We start from the raw sequence: 26,202 nt of genomic DNA on the forward strand, positions 1-26,202 counted from the left end.
TACAGTCCCTCACCTTCCTCTTTTCCTCTAGAGCTCTCTTGGCCTCCGCAGCTTTAAGTCCCTGGTACTTCTTCCTTTTCTTCAGAAGATTCTCTGGGACTCGCGGAAGTTTCCGGGATCTAAGAAGAAGAGGAGAATCGTGTAAGGAGGGAACGTTTCGCCGCTGGTCTCTGGACAACTTTCCACCCCATAAAAGCAAAAACACAGAAACAATATATAGAAGAAAGAGACCAGAGAGGCGGAAAGAACAAATTGTCGTCTGTGCTGAGGAGCAACTGACGGGTCTTAACCCCTTCCCGTCATTGGACGTTTGTTGTAGTCAGCAGGGGGGAATAGAAGGATCACGGGCTGAGTACGCTCCACACTGGGCGGGTGGCAGATGTAACAACTCCGCTCCCGGTCATTTACCCCTTCAAGACATCCGTCATTTATGTAAGTGGAAGTATGGAGCGGGCTAACGGGCTTAGGCCTCATGCACACGACCGTAGTGTTTTTCTGGTCCGCAAATTCCAGGACCGTGTTCCGTGAAATGTCATCCGCAGTTCATCCGTATGTAATCCGCAAAATGCGGATAAAAAAAAAAAAGCCTAGGTAAAACAGGATGACGACAGAACTCATTCCCGGTCGTCGCCTAGCAACATTTCCGCAAATCCGCAAACTGCGGATGACACATGGAGGTGTATCCGCAATTTCCACGGGCCCATTGACGTCTATTGGCATGTCCGCATCGAATTTGCGGCCCGTAATAAGACATGTCCTGAGTTTCTGCGGCACGGATTTGCGGACATGCGGAAACCCGTGAAAACACGGATAGTGTGTATGGGCCCATAGAAATGAATGGGTCCGCAATTCTCCCGTGGATTTGCGGGGGAATTGCGGACGCAAAAACACGGTCGTGTGCATGGGGCCTTAGTCTGCTCCATAGGATGCTAGTATAGATGGTTGCCTAATGAAGACCCCCAGGCTGCCATATTTTTGCTCCTATTAAGCTCTGCCAGAGACAGGACTTAAAGGGGCTCTCCGGGCATTTTATTAGGATAGGTCATCAATATCAGATCGGTGGGGGTCTGACTCCTAGGACCCCCATACAGGTTCATTATCACCGCCTCCTTACAGTTTACCGATACAGCGCTGTACACATCTGTAGCGGCTGTGACTGGGATTGCAGTTCCGGTCCCATTTAAGTGACTAGGACAGACTGTGACTAGGACAGATATATGTACTGTATATATATATATCTATACACTGATAGTAATGTACTGTATATATCTATACACTGATAGTAATGTACCGTATATATATCTATACACTGATAGTAGTGTACCGTATATATATCTATACACTGATAGTAATGTACCGTATATATATCTATACACTGATAGTAATGTACCGTATATATATCTATACACTGATAGTAGTGTACTGTATATATATATCTATACACTGATAGTAATGTACTGTATATATATATCTATACACTGATAGTAATGTACCGTATATATATCTATACACTGATAGTAATGTACCGTATATATATCTATACACTGATAGTAATGTACCGTATATATATCTATACACTGATAGTAGTGTACTGTATATATATCTATACACTGATAGTAATGTACTGTATATATATCTATACACTGATAGTAATGTACTGTATATATATCTATACACTGATAGTAATGTACTGTATATATATATCTATACACTGATAGTAATGTACTGTATATATATATCTATACACTGATAGTAATGTACTGTATATATATATCTATACACTGATAGTAATGTACCGTATATATATATCTATACACTGATAGTAATGTACTGTATATATATCTATACACTGATAGTAATGTACTGTATATATATCTATACACTGATAGTAATGTACTGTATATATATCTATACACTGATAGTAATGTACTGTATATATATCTATACACTGATAGTAATGTACCGTATATATATCTATACACTGATAGTAATGTACCGTATATATATCTATACACTGATAGTAATGTACTGTATATATATCTATACACTGATAGTAATGTACTGTATATATATATCTATACACTGATAGTAATGTACTGTATATGTATCTATACACTGATAGTAATGTACTGTATATATATCTATACACTGATAGTAATGTACTGTATATATATCTATACACTGATAGTAATGTACCGTATATATATCTATACACTGATAGTAATGTACTGTATATATATCTATACACTGATAGTAATGTACTGTATATATCTATACACTGATAGTAATGTACTGTATATATATCTATACACTGATAGTAATGTACTGTATATATATATCTATACACTGATAGTAATGTACTGTATATATATCTATACACTGATAGTAATGTACTGTATATATATCTATACACTGATAGTAATGTACTGTATATATATCTATACACTGATAGTAATGTACTGTATATATATCTATACACTGATAGTAATGTACTGTATATATATCTATACACTGATAGTAATGTACTGTATATATATATCTATACACTGATAGTAATGTACCGTATATATATCTATACACTGATAGTAATGTACTGTATATATATCTATACACTGATAGTAATGTACCGTATATATATCTATACACTGATAGTAATGTACTGTATATATATATCTATACACTGATAGTAATGTACTGTATATATATCTATACACTGATAGTAATGTACTGTATATATATATATATCTATACACTGATAGTAATGTACTGTATATATATATCTATACACTGATAGTAATGTACTGTATATATATCTATACACATTACACTGATAGTAATGTACTGTATATATATCTATACACTGATAGTAATGTACTGTATATATATCTATACACTGATAGTAATGTACTGTATATATCTATACACTGATAGTAATGTACTGTATATATATCTATACACTGATAGTAATGTACTGTATATATATATCTATACACTGATAGTAATGTCCTGTATATATATCTATACACTGATAGTAATGTACTGTATATATCTATACACTGATAGTAATGTACTGTATATATATCTATACACTGATAGTAATGTACTGTATATATCTATACACTGATAGTAATGTACTGTATATATATATCTATACACTGATAGTAATGTACTGTATATATATCTATACACTGATAGTAATGTACCGTATATATATCTATACACTGATAGTAATGTACTCTATATATATATCTATACACTGATAGTAATGTACTGTATATATATATATACACTGATAGTAATGTACTGTATATATATCTATACACTGATAGTAATGTACTGTATATATATCTATACACTGATAGTAATGTACTGTATATCTATACACTGATAGTAATGTACTGTATATATATCTATACACTGATAGTAATGTACCGTATATATATCTATACACTGATAGTAATGTACTGTATATATATCTATACACTGATAGTAATGTACTGTATATATATATCTATACACTGATAGTAGTGTACCGTATATATATCTATACACTGATAGTAATGTACCGTATATATATATCTATACACTGATAGTAATGTACCGTATATATCTATACACTGATAGTAATGTACCGTATATATATATCTATACACTGATAGTAATGTACTGTATATATATCTATACACTGATAGTAATGTACTGTATATATATCTATACACTGATAGTAATGTACTGTATATATCTATACACTGATAGTAATGTACTGTATATATCTATACACTGATAGTAATGTACTGTATATATCTATACACTGATAGTAATGTACCGTATATATATCTATACACTGATAGTAATGTACCGTATATATATCTATACACTGATAGTAATGTACCGTATATATATCTATACACTGATAGTAATGTACTGTATATATATCTATACACTGATAGTAATGTACTGTATATATCTATACACTGATAGTAATGTACTGTATATATATCTATACACTGATAGTAATGTACTGTATATATATCTATACACTGATAGTAGTGTACCGTATATATATCTATACACTGATAGTAATGTACTGTATATATATATCTATACACTGATAGTAATGTACCGTATATATCTATACACTGATAGTAATGTACTGTATATATATATCTATACACTGATAGTAATGTACTGTATATATATCTATACACTGATAGTAATGTACTGTATATATATATCTATACACTGATAGTAATGTACTGTATATATATCTATACACTGATAGTAATGTACTGTATATATATATCTATACACTGATAGTAATGTACCGTATATATCTATACACTGATAGTAATGTACTGTATATATATCTATACACTGATAGTAATGTACTGTATATATCTATACACTGATAGTAATGTACTGTATATATATCTATACACTGATAGTAATGTACTGTATATATATCTATACACTGATAGTAATGTACCGTATATATATCTATACACTGATAGTAATGTACTGTATATATATATCTATACACTGATAGTAATGTACCGTATATATATCTATACACTGATAGTAATGTACTGTATATATATATCTATACACTGATAGTAATGTACCGTATATATCTATACACTGATAGTAATGTACCGTATATATATCTATACACTGATAGTAATGTACTGTATATATATCTATACGCTGATAGTAATGTACTGTATATATATATATCTATACACTGATAGTAATGTACCGTATATATATATCTATACACTGATAGTAATGTACCGTATATATATATCTATACACTGATAGTAATGTACTGTATATATATCTATACACTGATAGTAATGTACTGTATATATATCTATACACTGATAGTAATGTACTGTATATATATCTATACGCTGATAGTAATGTACTGTATATATATCTATACGCTGATAGTAATGTACTGTATATATATATCTATACACTGATAGTAATGTACTGTATATATATCTATACACTGATAGTAACGTACTGTATATATATATCTATACACTGATAGTAATGTACTGTATATATATATCTATACACTGATAGTAATGTACCGTATATATATCTATACACTGATAGTAATGTACTGTATATATATCTATACACTGATAGTAATGTACTGTATATATATCTATACACTGATAGTAATGTACTGTATATATATCTATACGCTGATAGTAATGTACTGTATATATATATCTATACACTGATAGTAATGTACCGTATATATATCTATACACTGATAGTAATGTACCGTATATATATCTATACACTGATAGTAATGTACTGTATATATATCTATACACTGATAGTAATGTACTGTATATATCTATACACTGATAGTAATGTACTGTATATATATATCTATACACTGATCGTAATGTACCGTATATATATCTATACACTGATAGTAATGTACTGTATATATATCTATACACTGATAGTAATGTACCGTGTATATATATCTATACACTGATAGTAATGTACTGTATATATATCTATACACTGATAGTAATGTACTGTATATATATCTATACACTGATAGTAATGTACTGTATATATATCTATACACTGATAGTAATGTACTGTATATATATCTATACACTGATAGTAATGTACTGTATATATATCTATACACTGATAGTAATGTACTGTATATATATCTATACACTGATAGTAATGTACTGTATATATATCTATACACTGATAGTAATGTACTGTATATATATCTATACACTGATAGTAATGTACTGTATATATATCTATACACTGATAGTAATGTACTGTATATATATCTATACACTGATAGTAATGTACTGTATATATATCTATACACTGATAGTAATGTACCGTATATATATCTATACACTGATAGTAATGTACCGTATATATATATCTATACACTGATAGTAATGTACTGTATATATATCTATACACTGATAGTAATGTGCTGTATATATATCTATACACTGATAGTAATGTACTGTATATATATATCTATACACTGATAGTAATGTACTGTATATATATCTATACACTGATAGTAATGTACTGTATATATATATCTATACACTGATAGTAATGTACTGTATATATATCTATACACTGATAGTAATGTACCGTATATATATCTATACACTGATAGTAATGTACCGTATATATATCTATACACTGATAGTAATGTACCGTATATATATCTATACACTGATAGTAATGTACTGTATATATATCTATACACTGATAGTAATGTACTGTATATATATCTATACACTGATAGTAATGTACTGTATATATATCTATACGCTGATAGTAATGTACTGTATATATATCTATACGCTGATAGTAATGTACTGTATATATATATCTATACACTGATAGTAATGTACTGTATATATATATCTATACACTGATAGTAATGTACTGTATATATATCTATACACTGATAGTAATGTACTGTATATATCTATACACTGATAGTAATGTACTGTATATATATCTATACACTGATAGTAATGTACTGTATATATATCTATACACTGATAGTAATATACTGTATATATATCTATACACTGATAGTAATGTACTGTATATATCTATACACTGATAGTAATGTACTGTATATATATATCTATACACTGATAGTAATGTACTGTATATATATCTATACACTGATAGTAATGTACTGTATATATCTATACACTGATAGTAATGTACTGTATATATATCTATACACTGATAGTAATGTACTGTATATATATCTATACACTGATAGTAATGTACTGTATATGTATCTATACACTGATAGTAATGTACTGTATATATATATCTATACACTGATAGTAATGTACTGTATATATATCTATACACTGATAGTAATGTACTGTATATATCTATACACTGATAGTAATGTACTGTATATATATCTATACACTGATAGTAATGTACCGTATATATATCTATACACTGATAGTAATGTACTGTATATGTATCTATACACTGATAGTAATGTACTGTATATATATCTATACACTGATAGTAATGTACTGTATATATATCTATACACTGATAGTAATGTACTGTATATATATATATCTATACACTGATAGTAATGTACTGTATATATATATATCTATACACTGATAGTAATGTACTGTATATATATATATCTATACACTGATAGTAATGTACCGTATATATATCTATACACTGATAGTAATGTACTGTATATATATCTATACACTGATAGTAATGTACTGTATATATCTATACACTGATAGTAATGTACTGTATATATATCTATACACTGATAGTAATGTACTGTATATATATCTATACACTGATAGTAATGTACTGTATATATATCTATACACTGATAGTAATGTACTGTATATATATCTATACACTGATAGTAATGTACCGTATATATATATCTATACACTGATAGTAATGTACCGTATATATATCTATACACTGATAGTAATGTACTGTATATATATCTATACACTGATAGTAATGTACTGTATATATCTATACACTGATAGTAATGTACCGTATATATATCTATACACTGATAGTAATGTACCGTATATATATCTATACACTGATAGTAATGTACCGTATATATATCTATACACTGATAGTAATGTACTGTATATATATCTATACACTGATAGTAATGTACTGTATATATATCTATACACTGATAGTAATGTACTGTATATATATCTATACACTGATAGTAATGTACCGTATATATATCTATACACTGATAGTAATGTACCGTATATATATATCTATACACTGATAGTAATGTACCGTATATATATCTATACACTGATAGTAATGTACTGTATATATATCTATACACTGATAGTAATGTACTGTATATATATCTATACACTGATAGTAATGTACCGTATATATATATCTATACACTGATAGTAATGTACTGTATATATATCTATACACTGATAGTAATGTACTGTATATATATCTATATACTGATAGTAATGTACCGTATATATATCTATACACTGATAGTAATGTACTGTATATATATATCTATACACTGATAGTAATGTCCTGTATATATATCTATACACTGATAGTAATGTACCGTATATATATATCTATACACTGATAGTAATGTACTGTATATATATCTATACACTGATAGTAATGTACTGTATATATATATCTATACACTGATAGTAATGTACCGTATATATATCTATACACTGATAGTAATGTACTGTATATATATCTATATACTGATAGTAATGTACCGTATATATATCTATACACTGATAGTAATGTACTGTATATATATCTATACACTGATAGTAATGTACTGTATATATATATCTATACACTGATAGTAATGTACTGTATATATCTATACACTGATAGTAATGTACTGTATATATAGTAATGTACTGTATATATATCTATACACTGATAGTAATGTACCGTGTATATATATCTATACACTGATAGTAATGTACTGTATATATCTATACACTGATAGTAATGTACTGTATATATCTATACACTGATAGTAATGTACTGTATATATATCTATACACTGATAGTAATGTACTGTATATATATATCTATACACTGATAGTAATGTACTGTATATATATATCTATACACTGATAGTAATGTACTGTATATATACACTGATAGTAATGTACCGTATATATATCTATACACTGATAGTAATGTACCGTATATATCTATACACTGATAGTAATGTACTGTATATATATATCTATACACTGATAGTAATGTACTGTATATATATCTATACACTGATAGTAATGTACTGTATATATATATCTATACACTGATAGTAATGTACTGTATATATATATCTATACACTGATAGTAATGTACTGTATATATATCTATACACTGATAGTAATGTACTGTATATATATCTATACACTGATAGTAATGTACTGTATATATATCTATACACTGATAGTAATGTACCGTATATATATATCTATACACTGATAGTAATGTACTGTATATATATATACACTGATAGTAATGTACTGTATATATATCTATACACTGATAGTAATGTACCGTATATATATATATCTATACACTGATAGTAATGTACCGTATATATATCTATACACTGATAGTAATGTACTGTATATATATCTATACACTGATAGTAATGTACTGTATATATATCTATACACTGATAGTAATGTACTGTATATATCTATACACTGATAGTAATGTACTGTATATATATATCTATACACTGATAGTAATGTACTGTATATATATCTATACACTGATAGTAATGTACTGTATATATATCTATACACTGATAGTAATGTACCGTATATATCTATACACTGATAGTAATGTACTGTATATATATATCTATACACTGATAGTAATGTACTGTATATATATCTATACACTGATAGTAATGTACTGTATATATATATATCTATACACTGATAGTAATGTACTGTATATATATCTATACACTGATAGTAATGTACCGTATATATATCTATACACTGATAGTAATGTACTGTATATATATATCTATACACTGATAGTAATGTACTGTATATATATACACTGATAGTAATGTACTGTATATATATATCTATACACTGATAGTAATGTACTGTATATATATCTATACACTGATAGTAATGTACTGTATATATATCTATACACTGATAGTAATGTACCGTATATATATCTATACACTGATAGTAATGTACTGTATATATATCTATACACTGATAGTAATGTACTGTATATATATCTATACACTGATAGTAATGTACTGTATATATATCTATACACTGATAGTAATGTACTGTATATATATATCTATACACTGATAGTAATGTACTGTATATATATATCTATACACTGATAGTAATGTACTGTATATATATCTATATACTGATAGTAATGTACCGTATATATATCTATACACTGATAGTAATGTACTGTATATATATATCTATACACTGATAGTAATGTACTGTATATATATATCTATACACTGATAGTAATGTACTGTATATATCTATACACTGATAGTAATGTACCGTATATATATCTATACACTGATAGTAATGTACTGTATATATATCTCTACACTGATAGTAATGTACTGTATATATATCTATACACTGATAGTAATGTACTGTATATATATATATCTATACACTGATAGTAATGTACTGTATATATATCTATACACTGATAGTAATGTACTGTATATATATCTATACACTGATAGTAATGTAACTGTATATATATCTCTACACTGATAGTAATGTACCGTATATATATCTATACACTGATAGTAATGTACTGTATATATATATCTATACACTGATAGTAATGTACTGTATATATATCTATACACTGATAGTAATGTACCGTATATATATATCTATACACTGATAGTAATGTACTGTATATATATCTATACGCTGATAGTAATGTACTGTATATATATATCTATACACTGATAGTAATGTACCGTATATATATCTATACACTGATAGTAATGTACTGTATATATCTATACACTGATAGTAATGTACCGTATATATATCTATACACTGATAGTAATGTACTGTATATATATCTATACACTGATAGTAATGTACTGTATATATATCTATACACTGATAGTAATGTACTGTATATATATCTATACACTGATAGTAATGTACTGTATATATATCTATACACTGATAGTAATGTACTGTATATATATCTATACACTGATAGTAATGTACTGTATATATATCTATACACTGATAGTAATGTACTGTATATATATATCTATACACTGATAGTAATGTACTGTATATATATCTATACACTGATAGTAATGTACTGTATATATATCTATACACTGATAGTAATGTACCGTATATATATCTATACACTGATAGTAATGTACTGTATATATATCTATACACTGATAGTAATGTACTGTATATATATCTATACACTGATAGTAATGTACCGTATATATATATCTATACACTGATAGTAATGTACTGTATATATATATACACTGATAGTAATGTACTGTATATATATCTATACACTGATAGTAATGTACCGTATATATATATATCTATACACTGATAGTAATGTACCGTATATATATCTATACACTGATAGTATTGTACTGTATATATATCTATACACTGATAGTAATGTACTGTATATATATCTATACACTGATAGTAATGTACTGTATATATATATCTATACACTGATAGTAATGTACCGTATATATATCTATACACTGATAGTAATGTACTGTATATATATCTATACACTGATAGTAATGTACTGTATATATATCTATACACTGATAGTAATGTACTGTATATATATCTATACACTGATAGTAATGTACTGTATATATATCTATACACTGATAGTAATGTACTGTATATCTATACACTGATAGTAATGTACTGTATATATATCTATACACTGATAGTAATGTACTGTATATATATATCTATACACTGATAGTAATGTACTGTATATATATCTATACACTGATAGTAATGTACTGTATATATATCTATACACTGATAGTAATGTACTGTATTATTATCTCTACACTGATAGTAATGTACCGTATATATATCTATACACTGATAGTAATGTACTGTATATATATATCTATACACTGATAGTAATGTACTGTATATATATCTATACACTGATAGTAATGTACCGTATATATATATCTATACACTGATAGTAATGTACTGTATATATATCTATACGCTGATAGTAATGTACTGTATATATATATCTATACACTGATAGTAATGTACCGTATATATATCTATACACTGATAGTAATGTACTGTATATATCTATACACTGATAGTAATGTACCGTATATATATCTATACACTGATAGTAATGTACTGTATATATATCTATACACTGATAGTAATGTACTGTATATATATCTATACACTGATAGTAATGTACTGTATATATATCTATACACTGATAGTAATGTACTGTATATATATCTATACACTGATAGTAATGTACTGTATATATATCTATACACTGATAGTAATGTACTGTATATATATCTATACACTGATAGTAATGTACTGTATATATATCTATACACTGATAGTAATGTACTGTATATTATATCTATACACTGATAGTAATGTACCGTATATATATATCTATACACTGATAGTAATGTACTGTATATATATATCTATACACTGATAGTAATGTACTGTATATATATCTATACACTGATAGTAATGTACCGTATATATATCTATACACTGATAGTAATGTACCGTATATATATCTATACACTGATAGTAATGTACTGTATATATATATCTATACACTGATAGTAATGTACTGTATATATATCTATACACTGATAGTAATGTACTGTATATATATATCTATACACTGATAGTAATGTACTGTATATATATCTATACACTGATAGTAATGTACTGTATATATATCTATACACTGATAGTAATGTACCGTATATATATCTATACACTGATAGTAATGTACCGTATATATATATCTATACACTGATAGTAATGTACCGTATATATATATCTATACACTGATAGTAATGTACTGTATATATATCTATACACTGATAGTAATGTACTGTATATATATCTATACACTGATAGTAATGTACTGTATATATATCTATACGCTGATAGTAATGTACTGTATATATATATCTATACGCTGATAGTAATGTACCGTATATATATCTATACACTGATAGTAATGTACCGTATATATATCTATACACTGATAGTAATGTACTGTATATATATCTATACACTGATAGTAATGTACTGTATATATATCTATACACTGATAGTAATGTACTGTATATATATCTATACACTGATAGTAATGTACTGTATATATATCTATACACTGATAGTAATGTACTGTATATATATATCTATACACTGATAGTAATGTACTGTATATATATCTATACACTGATAGTAATGTACCGTATATATATCTATACACTGATAGTAATGTACTGTATATATATCTATACGCTGATAGTAATGTACTGTATATATATCTATACACTGATAGTAATGTACTGTATATATATCTATACACTGATAGTAATGTACTGTATATGTATCTATACACTGATAGTAATGTACTGTATATATATCTATACACTGATAGTAATGTACTGTATATATATCTATACACTGATAGTAATGTACTGTATATATATCTATACACTGATAGTAATGTACTGTATATATATCTATACACTGATAGTAATGTACTGTATATATATCTATACACTGATAGTAATGTACTGTATATATACACTGATAGTAATGTACTGTATATATATCTATACACTGATAGTAATGTACCGTATATATATCTATACACTGATAGTAATGTACTGTATATATATATCTATACACTGATAGTAATGTACTGTATATATATCTATACACTGATAGTAATGTACTGTATATATATCTATACACTGATAGTAATGTACCGTATATATATCTATACACTGATAGTAATGTACTGTATATATATATATACACTGATAGTAATGTACCGTATATATATCTATACACTGATAGTAATGTACTGTATATATATCTATACACTGATAGTAATGTACTGTATATATATATAATACACTGATAGTAATGTACTGTATATATATATCTATACACTGATAGTAATGTACTGTATATATATCTATACACTGATAGTAATGTACTGTATATATATCTATACACTGATAGTAATGTACTGTATATATCTATACACTGATAGTAATGTACTGTATATATATATCTATACACTGATAGTAATGTACTGTATATATATCTATACACTGATAGTAATGTACTGTATATATATCTATACACTGATAGTAATGTACTGTATATATATATCTATACACTGATAGTAATGTACCGTATATATATCTATACACTGATAGTAATGTACTGTATATATATCTATACACTGATAGTAATGTACTGTATATATATCTATACACTGATAGTAATGTACTGTATATATATCTATACACTGATAGTATGTACTGTATATATATCTATACACTGATAGTAATGTACTGTATATATATCTATACACTGATAGTAATGTACTGTATATATATCTATACACTGATAGTAATGTACTGTATATATATCTATACACTGATAGTAATGTACTGTATATATATCTATACACTGATAGTAATGTACTGTATATATCTATACACTGATAGTAATGTACCGTATATATATCTATATACTGATAGTAATGTACCGTATATATATCTATATACTGATAGTAATGTACCGTATATATATCTATACACTGATAGTAATGTACCGTATATATATCTATACACTGATAGTAATGTACTGTATATATATCTATACGCTGATAGTAATGTACTGTATATATATATCTATACACTGATAGTAATGTACTGTATATATATCTATACGCTGATAGTAATGTACTGTATATATATCTATACACTGATAGTAATGTACTGTATATATCTATACACTGATAGTAATGTACTGTATATATATCTATACGCTGATAGTAATGTACTGTATATATATATCTATACACTGATAGTAATGTACTGTATATATCTATACACTGATAGTAATGTACTGTATATATATCTATACACTGATAGTAATGTACTGTATATATCTATACACTGATAGTAATGTACTGTATATATATATCTATACACTGATAGTAATGTACTGTATATATCTATACACTGATAGTAATGTACTGTATATATATCTATACACTGATAGTAATGTACTGTATATATCTATACACTGATAGTAATGTACTGTATATATATCTATACACTGATAGTAATGTACTGTATATATATCTATACACTGATAGTAATGTACCGTATATATATCTATACACTGATAGTAATGTACTGTATATATATCTATACACTGATAGTAATGTACCGTATATATATCTATACACTGATAGTAATGTACTGTATATATATCTCTACACTGATAGTAATGTACTGTATATATATATCTATACACTGATAGTAATGTACTGTATATATATCTATACACTGATAGTAATGTACTGTATATATATATCTATACACTGATAGTAATGTACTGTATATATATCTATACACTGATAGTAATGTACTGTATATATATATATACACTGATAGTAATGTACCGTATATATATCTATACACTGATAGTAATGTACTGTATATATATATCTATACACTGATAGTAATGTACCGTATATATCTATACACTGATAGTAATGTACGGTATATATATCTATACACTGATAGTAATGTACTGTATATATATCTATACACTGATAGTAATGTACCGTATATATATCTATACACTGATAGTAATGTACTGTATATATATATCTATACACTGATAGTAATGTACCGTATATATATCTATACACTGATAGTAATGTACTGTATATATATCTATACACTGATAGTAATGTACTGTATATATATCTATACACTGATAGTAATGTACTGTATATATATCTATACACTGATAGTAATGTACTGTATATATATATCTATACACTGATAGTAATGTACCGTATATATATCTATACACTGATAGTAATGTACCTGTATATATATCTATACACTGATAGTAATGTACTGTATATATATCTATACACTGATAGTAATGTACCGTATATATATCTATACACTGATAGTAATGTACCGTATATATTTATCTATACACTGATAGTAATGTACTGTATATATATCTATACACTGATAGTAATGTACCGTATATATATCTATACACTGATAGTAATGTACTGTATATATATCTATACACTGATAGTAATGTACTGTATATATATATATACACTGATAGTAATGTACTGTATATATATCTATACACTGATAGTAATGTACTGTATATATATATCTATACACTGATAGTAATGTACCGTATATATATCTATACACTGATAGTAATGTACTGTATATATCTATACACTGATAGTAATGTACTGTATATATATCTATACACTGATAGTAATGTACTGTATATATATCTATACACTGATAGTAATGTACTGTATATATATCTATACACTGATAGTAATGTACTGTATATATATATCTATACACTGATAGTAATGTACCGTATATATATCTATACACTGATAGTAATGTACTGTATATATCTATACACTGATAGTAATGTACTGTATATATATCTATACACTGATAGTAATGTACTGTATATATATCTATACACTGATAGTAATGTACTGTATATATATCTATACACTGATAGTAATGTACTGTATATATATCTATACACTGATAGTAATGTACTGTATATATCTATACACTGATAGTAATGTACTGTATATATATCTATACACTGATAGTAATGTACTGTATATATCTATACACTGATAGTAATGTACTGTATATATATATCTATACACTGATAGTAATGTACTGTATATATATCTATACACTGATAGTAATGTACTGTATATATCTATACACTGATAGTAATGTACTGTATATATATATCTATACACTGATAGTAATGTACTGTATATATATATCTATACACTGATAGTAATGTACTGTATATATATCTATACACTGATAGTAATGTACTGTATATATCTATACACTGATAGTAATGTACTGTTATATATCTATACACTGATAGTAATGTACTGTATATATATCTATACACTGATAGTAATGTACTGTATATATATCTATACACTGATAGTAATGTACTGTATATATATCTATACGCTGATAGTAATGTACTGTATATATATCTATACAACTATAGTAATGTAACTGTATATATATCTATACACTGATAGTAATGTACTGTATATATATCTATACACTGATAGTAATGTACTGTATATATATATCTATACACTGATAGTAATGTACTGTATATATATCTATACACTGATAGTAATGTACTGTATATATATATATACACTGATAGTAATGTACTGTATATATATCTATACACTGATAGTAATGTACTGTATATATCTATACACTGATAGTAATGTACTGTATATATATCTATACACTGATAGTAATGTACTGTATATATATCTATACACTGATAGTAATGTACTGTATATATATCTATACACTGATAGTAATTACTGTATATATATCTATACACTGATAGTAATGTACTGTATATATATCTATACACTGATAGTAATGTACTGTATATATATATCTATACACTGATAGTAATGTACCGTATATATATCTATACACTGATAGTAATGTACGGTATATATATCTATACACTGATAGTAATGTACTGTATATATCTATACACTGATAGTAATGTACTGTATATATATCTATACACTGATAGTAATGTACCGTATATATATCTATACACTGATAGTAATGTACTGTATATATATCTATACGCTGATAGTAATGTACTGTATATATATATCTATACACTGATAGTAATGTACTGTATATATCTATACACTGATAGTAATGTACTGTATATATATCTATACACTGATAGTAATGTACTGTATATATCTATACACTGATAGTAATGTACTGTATATATATATCTATACACTGATAGTAATGTACTGTATATATCTATACACTGATAGTAATGTACTGTATATATATCTATACACTGATAGTAATGTACTGTATATATATCTCTACACTGATAGTAATGTACTGTATATATATATCTATACACTGATAGTAATGTACTGTATATATATCTATACACTGATAGTAATGTACTGTATATATCTATACACTGATAGTAATGTACTGTATATATATCTATACACTGATAGTAATGTACCGTATATATATATCTATACACTGATAGTAATGTACCGTATATATATCTATACACTGATAGTAATGTACCGTATATATATCTCTACACTGATAGTAATGTACTGTATATATATCTATACACTGATAGTAATGTACTGTATATATATCTATACACTGATAGTAATGTACTGTATATATCTATACACTGATAGTAATGTACTGTATATATATCTATACACTGATAGTAATGTACTGTATATATATCTATACACTGATAGTAATGTACTGTATATATCTATACACTGATAGTAATGTACTGTATATATATATATCTATACACTGATAGTAATGTACTGTATATATATCTATACACTGATAGTAATGTACTGTATATATATCTATACACTGATAGTAATGTACTGTATATATATCTATACACTGATAGTAATGTACCGTATATATCTATACACTGATAGTAATGTACTGTATATATATATATCTATACACTGATAGTAATGTACTGTATATATATATCTATACACTGATAGTAATGTACTGTATATATATCTATACACTGATAGTAATGTACTGTATATATATCTATACACTGATAGTAATGTACCGTATATATATATCTATACACTGATAGTAATGTACTGTATATATATCTATACACTGATAGTAATGTACTGTATATATATCTATACACTGATAGTAATGTACTGTATATATATCTATACACTGATAGTAATGTACCGTATATATATCTATACACTGATAGTAATGTACTGTATATATATATATCTATACACTGATAGTAATGTACTGTATATATATCTATACACTGATAGTAATGTACTGTATATATCTATACACTGATAGTAATGTACTGTATATATATCTATACACTGATAGTAATGTACTGTATATATATATCTATACACTGATAGTAATGTACTGTATATATATCTATACACTGATAGTAATGTACTGTATATATATATCTATACACTGATAGTAATGTACCGTATATATATCTATACACTGATAGTAATGTACTGTATATATATATCTATACACTGATAGTAATGTACTGTATATATATCTATACACTGATAGTAATGTACTGTATATATATCTATACACTGATAGTAATGTACTGTATATATATATCTACACTGATAGTAATGTACTGTATATATATCTATACACTGATAGTAATGTACTGTATATATATCTATACACTGATAGTAATGTACTGTATATATATCTATACACTGATAGTAATGTACTGTATATATCTATACACTGATAGTAATGTACCGTATATATCTATACACTGATAGTAATGTACTGTATATATCTATACACTGATAGTAATGTACTGTATATATATCTATACACTGATAGTAATGTACTGTATATATATCTATACACTGATAGTAATGTACTGTATATATATCTATACACTGATAGTAATGTACTGTATATATATCTATACACTGATAGTAATGTACTGTATATATCTATACACTGATAGTAATGTACTGTATATATCTATACACTGATAGTAATGTACTGTATATATATCTATACACTGATAGTAATGTACTGTATATATATATCTATACACTGATAGTAATGTACTGTATATATATCTATACACTGATAGTAATGTACTGTATATATATCTATACACTGATAGTAATGTACTGTATATATATATCTACACTGATAGTAATGTACTGTATATATATCTATACACTGATAGTAATGTACTGTATATATATCTATACACTGATAGTAATGTACTGTATATATATATCTACACTGATAGTAATGTACTGTATATATATCTATACACTGATAGTAATGTACTGTATATATATCTATACACTGATAGTAATGTACTGTATATATATCTATACACTGATAGTAATGTACTGTATATATATCTATACACTGATAGTAATGTACTGTATATATATATATCTATACACTGATAGTAATGTACTGTATATATATCTATACACTGATAGTAATGTACCGTATATATATCTATACACTGATAGTAATGTACTGTATATATATATCTACACTGATAGTAATGTACTGTATATATATCTATACACTGATAGTAATGTACTGTATATATCTATACACTGATAGTAATGTACTGTATATATCTATACACTGATAGTAATGTACTGTATATATATATCTATACACTGATAGTAATGTACTGTATATATCTATACACTGATAGTAATGTACTGTATATATATCTATACACTGATAGTAATGTACTGTATATATATCTATACACTGATAGTAATGTACTGTATATATATCTATACACTGATAGTAATGTACTGTATATATATCTATACACTGATAGTAATGTACTGTATATATATCTATACACTGATAGTAATGTACTGTATATATATATATACACTGATAGTAATGTACTGTATATATCTATACACTGATAGTAATGTACTGTATATATATATCTATACACTGATAGTAATGTACTGTATATATATCTATACACTGATAGTAATGTACTGTATATATATATCTATACACTGATAGTAATGTACTGTATATATATCTATACACTGATAGTAATGTACTGTATATATATCTATACACTGATAGTAATGTACTGTATATATATCTATACACTGATAGTAATGTACCGTATATATATCTATACACTGATAGTAATGTACTGTATATATATATCTATACACTGATAGTAATGTACTGTATATATATCTATACACTGATAGTAATGTACTGTATATATATCTATACACTGATAGTAATGTACTGTATATATATCTATACACTGATAGTAATGTACTGTATATATATATCTATACACTGATAGTAATGTACTGTATATATATCTATACACTGATAGTAATGTACTGTATATATATCTATACACTGATAGTAATGTACCGTATATATATCTATACACTGATAGTAATGTACTGTATATATATATATCTATACACTGATAGTAATGTACTGTATATATATATCTATACACTGATAGTAATGTACTGTATATATATCTATACACTGATAGTAATGTACTGTATATATATCTATACACTGATAGTAATGTACTGTATATATATCTATACACTGATAGTAATGTACTGTATATATATCTATACACTGATAGTAATGTACCGTATATATATCTATACACTGATAGTAATGTACTGTATATATATCTATACACTGATAGTAATGTACTGTATATATATCTATACACTGATAGTAATGTACTGTATATATATATATCTATACACTGATAGTAATGTACCGTATATATATCTATACACTGATAGTAATGTACTGTATATATATCTATACACTGATAGTAATGTACTGTATATATCTATACACTGATAGTAATGTACTGTATATATCTATACACTGATAGTAATGTACTGTATATATATATCTATACACTGATAGTAATGTACTGTATATATATCTATACACTGATAGTAATGTACTGTATATATATCTATACACTGATAGTAATGTACTGTATATATATCTATACACTGATAGTAATGTACTGTATATATATCTATACACTGATAGTAATGTACTGTATATATATCTATACACTGATAGTAATGTACTGTATATATATCTATACACTGATAGTAATGTACTGTATATATATCTATACACTGATAGTAATGTACTGTATATATATCTATACACTGATAGTAATGTACTGTATATATAAAAGCTTGTACGTAGCCCAAAACGCGGGGCCCAAAGTCAGTATATTCTTGTAATATTTATATCTGAAGAAGTGATGACGTATTACCTGAATGACTATATGGGAAATTATACAACTTTCTTACACACTTTGCGGCTCATTGTCAAGAAACATATAGGACTTACTTTCCATTTAAACCAATCAGAGCTTACGACTCAATTGCGTCTTAAACCAATCAGAGCTTACGACTCAATTGCGTCTTGAGGTCAAGCAGATTAACGGCGACCTCCCATTGGTTGTTAGACGTAAAACCCGGCTCATGACAGACCCATGCTGCTCGCTCATCTGCGATACTGCCCCGTATCCCTCCCCATCTAATAATCTCGGCATGTCCACCCCCGCCTTGTTTACAAGCCGCCCCCAGGCTCGGTAGCGGTCACTCTATCACACCGGCGCCGATGGCTTCGGACTCTATTGCCCGGTTACTTACTCTGTTCCTTCCATGGTTCTCCACTGCTGTGCTGTATAAACCGGAAGCACGGACTACGCACTTCCGCCCAAAACCACGTGCAGTCCGACATGTTGATTCCGGGCGGCGCATCAACGAACGCTCGCCGTAGAGGCCAAATCAGTGCGCATGCGCGTTAGGGAAAGATGAGCTTCTTCTTGTCTACCTCCTATTATTCAGTTCATAGACTATGTATACACCATCTGTGACTACTGGGGAGATGCAGCTTTTATGTATACACCCTCTGTGACTACTGGGGAGATGCAGCTTTTATGTATACACCATCTGTGACTACTGGGGAGATGCAGCTTTTATGTATACACCCTCTGTGACTACTGGGGAGTTGCAGCTTTTATGTATACACCATCTGTGACTACTGGGGAGATGCAGCTTTTATGTATACACCCTCTGTGACTACTGGGGAGATGCAGCTTTTATGTATACACCCTCTGTGACTACTGGGGAGTTGCAGCTTTTATGTATACACCCTCTGTGACTACTGGGGAGATGCAGCTTTTATGTATACACCCTCTGTGACTACTGGGGAGATGCAGCTTTTATGTATACACCCTCTGTGACTACTGGGGAGATGCAGCTTTTATGTATACACCCTCTGTGACTACTGGGGAGATGCAGCTTTTATGTATACACCCTCTGTGACTACTGGGGAGTTGCAGCTTTTATGTATACACCCTCTGTGACTACTGGGGAGATGCAGCTTTTATGTATACACCCTCTGTGACTACTGGGGAGTTACAGCTTTTATGTATACACCCTCTGTGACTACTGGGGAGATGCAGCTTTTATGTATACACCCTCTGTGACTACTGGGGAGATGCAGCTTTTATGTATACACCCTCTGTGACTACTGGGGAGATGCAGCTTTTATGTATACACCATCTGTGACTACTGGGGAGATGCAGCTTTTATGTATACACCATCTGTGACTACTGGGGAGATGCAGCTTTTATGTATACACCCTCTGTGACTACTGGGGAGTTACAGCTTTTATGTATACACCCTCTGTGACTACTGGGGAGATGCAGCTTTTATGTATACACCCTCTGTGACTACTGGGGAGATGCAGCTTTTATGTATACACCCTCTGTGACTACTGGGGAGATGCAGCTTTTATGTATACACCCTCTGTGACTACTGGGGAGTTGCAGCTTTTATGTATACACCATCTGTGACTACTGGGGAGATGCAGCTTTTATGTATACACCATCTGTGACTACTGGGGAGTTACAGCTTTTATGTATACACCATCTGTGACTACTGGGGAGATGCAGCTTTTATGTATACACCCTCTGTGACTACTGGTGAGATGCAGCTTTTATGTATACACCCTCTGTGACTACTGGTGAGATGCAGCTTTTATGTATACACCCTCTGTGACTACTGGGGAGATGTAGCTTTTATGTATACACCCTCTGTGACTACTGGTGAGATGCAGCTTTTATGTATACACCCTCTGTGACTACTGGGGAGATGTAGCTTTTATGTATACACCCTCTGTGACTACTGGGGAGTTACAGCTTTTATGTATACACCCTCTGTGACTACTGGGGAGATGCAGCTTTTATGTATACACCCTCTGTGACTACTGGGGAGTTACAGCTTTTATGTATACACCCTCTGTGACTACTGGGGAGATGCAGCTTTTATGTATACACCCTCTGTGACTACTGGGGAGATGCAGCTTTTATGTATACACCCTCTGTGACTACTGGGGAGATGCAGCTTTTATGTATACACCCTCTGTGACTACTGGGGAGATGCAGCTTTTATGTATACACCCTCTGTGACTACTGGGGAGATGTAGCTTTTATGTATACACCCTCTGTGACTACTGGGGAGATGCAGCTTTTATGTATACACCATCTGTGACTACTGGGGAGATGCAGCTTTTATGTATACACCCTCTGTGACTACTGGGGAGATGTAGCTTTTATGTATACACCCTCTGTGACTACTAGGGAGATGCAGCTTTTATGTATACACCCTCTGTGACTACTGGGGAGTTGCAGCTTTTATGTATACACCCTCTGTGACTACTGGGGAGATGCAGCTTTTATGTATACACCCTCTGTGACTACTGGTGAGATGCAGCTTTTATGTATACACCCTCTGTGACTACTAGGGAGATGCAGCTTTTATGTATACACCCTCTGTGACTACTGGGGAGTTGCAGCTTTTATGTATACACCCTCTGTGACTACTAGGGAGATGCAGCTTTTATGTATACACCCTCTGTGACTACTGGTGAGATGCAGCTTTTATGTATACACCCTCTGTGACTACTGGGGAGTTGCAGCTTTTATGTATACACCCTCTGTGACTACTAGGGAGATGCAGCTTTTATGTATACACCCTCTGTGACTACTGGTGAGATGCAGCTTTTATGTATACACCCTCTGTGACTACTGGGGAGATGCAGCTTTTATGTATACACCATCTGTGACTACTGGGGAGATGCAGCTTTTATGTATACACCCTCTGTGACTACTGGGGAGATGCAGCTTTTATGTATACACCCTCTGTGACTACTGGGGAGATGCAGCTTTTATGTATACACCCTCTGTGACTACTGGGGAGATGCAGCTTTTATGTATACACCCTCTGTGACTACTGGGGAGATGCAGCTTTTATGTATACACCCTCTGTGACTACTGGGGAGATGCAGCTTTTATGTATACACCCTCTGTGACTACTGGGGAGATGCAGCTTTTATGTATACACCCTCTGTGACTACTGGGGAGATGCAGCTTTTATGTATACACCATCTGTGACTACTGGGGAGATGCAGCTTTTATGTATACACCATCTGTGACTACTAGGGAGATGCAGCTTTTATGTATACACCCTCTGTGACTACTGGGGAGATGCAGCTTTTATGTATACACCCTCTGTGACTACTGGGGAGTTGCAGCTTTTATGTATACACCCTCTGTGACTACTGGGGAGATGCAGCTTTTATGTATACACCCTCTGTGACTACTGGGGAGATGCAGCTTTTATGTATACACCCTCTGTGACTACTGGGGAGATGTAGCTTTTATGTATACACCATCTGTGACTACTGGGGAGATGCAGCTTTTATGTATACACCCTCTGTGACTACTGGGGAGATGCAGCTTTTATGTATACACCCTCTGTGACTACTGGGGAGATGTAGCTTTTATGTATACACCATCTGTGACTACTGGGGAGTTGCAGCTTTTATGTATACACCCTCTGTGACTACTGGGGAGATGCAGCTTTTATGTATACACCCTCTGTGACTACTGGGGAGATGCAGCTTTTATGTATACACCCTCTGTGACTACTGGGGAGATGTAGCTTTTATGTATACACCCTCTGTGACTACTGGGGAGATGCAGCTTTTATGTATACACCCTCTGTGACTACTGGGGAGATGCAGCTTTTATGTATACACCCTCTGTGACTACTGGTGAGATGCAGCTTTTATGTATACACCCTCTGTGACTACTGGGGAGATGCAGCTTTTATGTATACACCCTCTGTGACTACTAGGGAGATGCAGCTTTTATGTATACACCCTCTGTGACTACTGGGGAGTTACAGCTTTTATGTATACACCCTCTGTGACTACTGGGGAGATGCAGCTTTTATGTATACACCATCTGTGACTACTGGGGAGATGCAGCTTTTATGTATACACCCTCTGTGACTACTGGGGAGTTGCAGCTTTTATGTATACACCCTCTGTGACTACTGGGGAGATGCAGCTTTTATGTATACACCCTCTGTGACTACTGGGGAGTTGCAGCTTTTATGTATACACCCTCTGTGACTACTGGGGAGATGCAGCTTTTATGTATACACCCTCTGTGACTACTGGGGAGATGCAGCTTTTATGTATACACCCTCTGTGACTACTGGGGAGATGTAGCTTTTATG

At 29.5% G+C, this 26,202-nt stretch overlaps 2 protein-coding genes across 2 annotated transcripts in view; both read right to left on the reverse strand.

Annotated features, from left to right (window-relative positions):
• The window catches only part of RPL7L1 (ribosomal protein L7 like 1), a 38,453-nt gene extending 16,103 nt beyond the window's left edge, over positions 1 to 22,350 (reverse strand). The window contains exons 1-2 of the mRNA XM_075842922.1: positions 22,261 to 22,350; positions 14 to 119 (exon numbers count right to left, since the gene is read on the reverse strand). Coding sequence (XP_075699037.1) covers positions 14 to 119; positions 22,261 to 22,274 — 120 coding nt within the window. The 5' untranslated portion in view covers positions 22,275 to 22,350. The remainder of the gene's footprint in view (positions 1 to 13; positions 120 to 22,260) is intronic.
• FTSJ3 (FtsJ RNA 2'-O-methyltransferase 3) overlaps positions 1 to 26,202 on the reverse strand; it is a 319,479-nt gene that overhangs the window by 73,325 nt on the left and 219,952 nt on the right. The gene's annotated exons all lie outside the window — the stretch shown is intronic.

The sequence above is a fragment of the Rhinoderma darwinii genome, chromosome 11, assembly GCF_050947455.1.
Source record: "Rhinoderma darwinii isolate aRhiDar2 chromosome 11, aRhiDar2.hap1, whole genome shotgun sequence".
In the NCBI taxonomy this organism is placed as follows: Eukaryota; Metazoa; Chordata; class Amphibia; order Anura; family Rhinodermatidae; genus Rhinoderma; species Rhinoderma darwinii.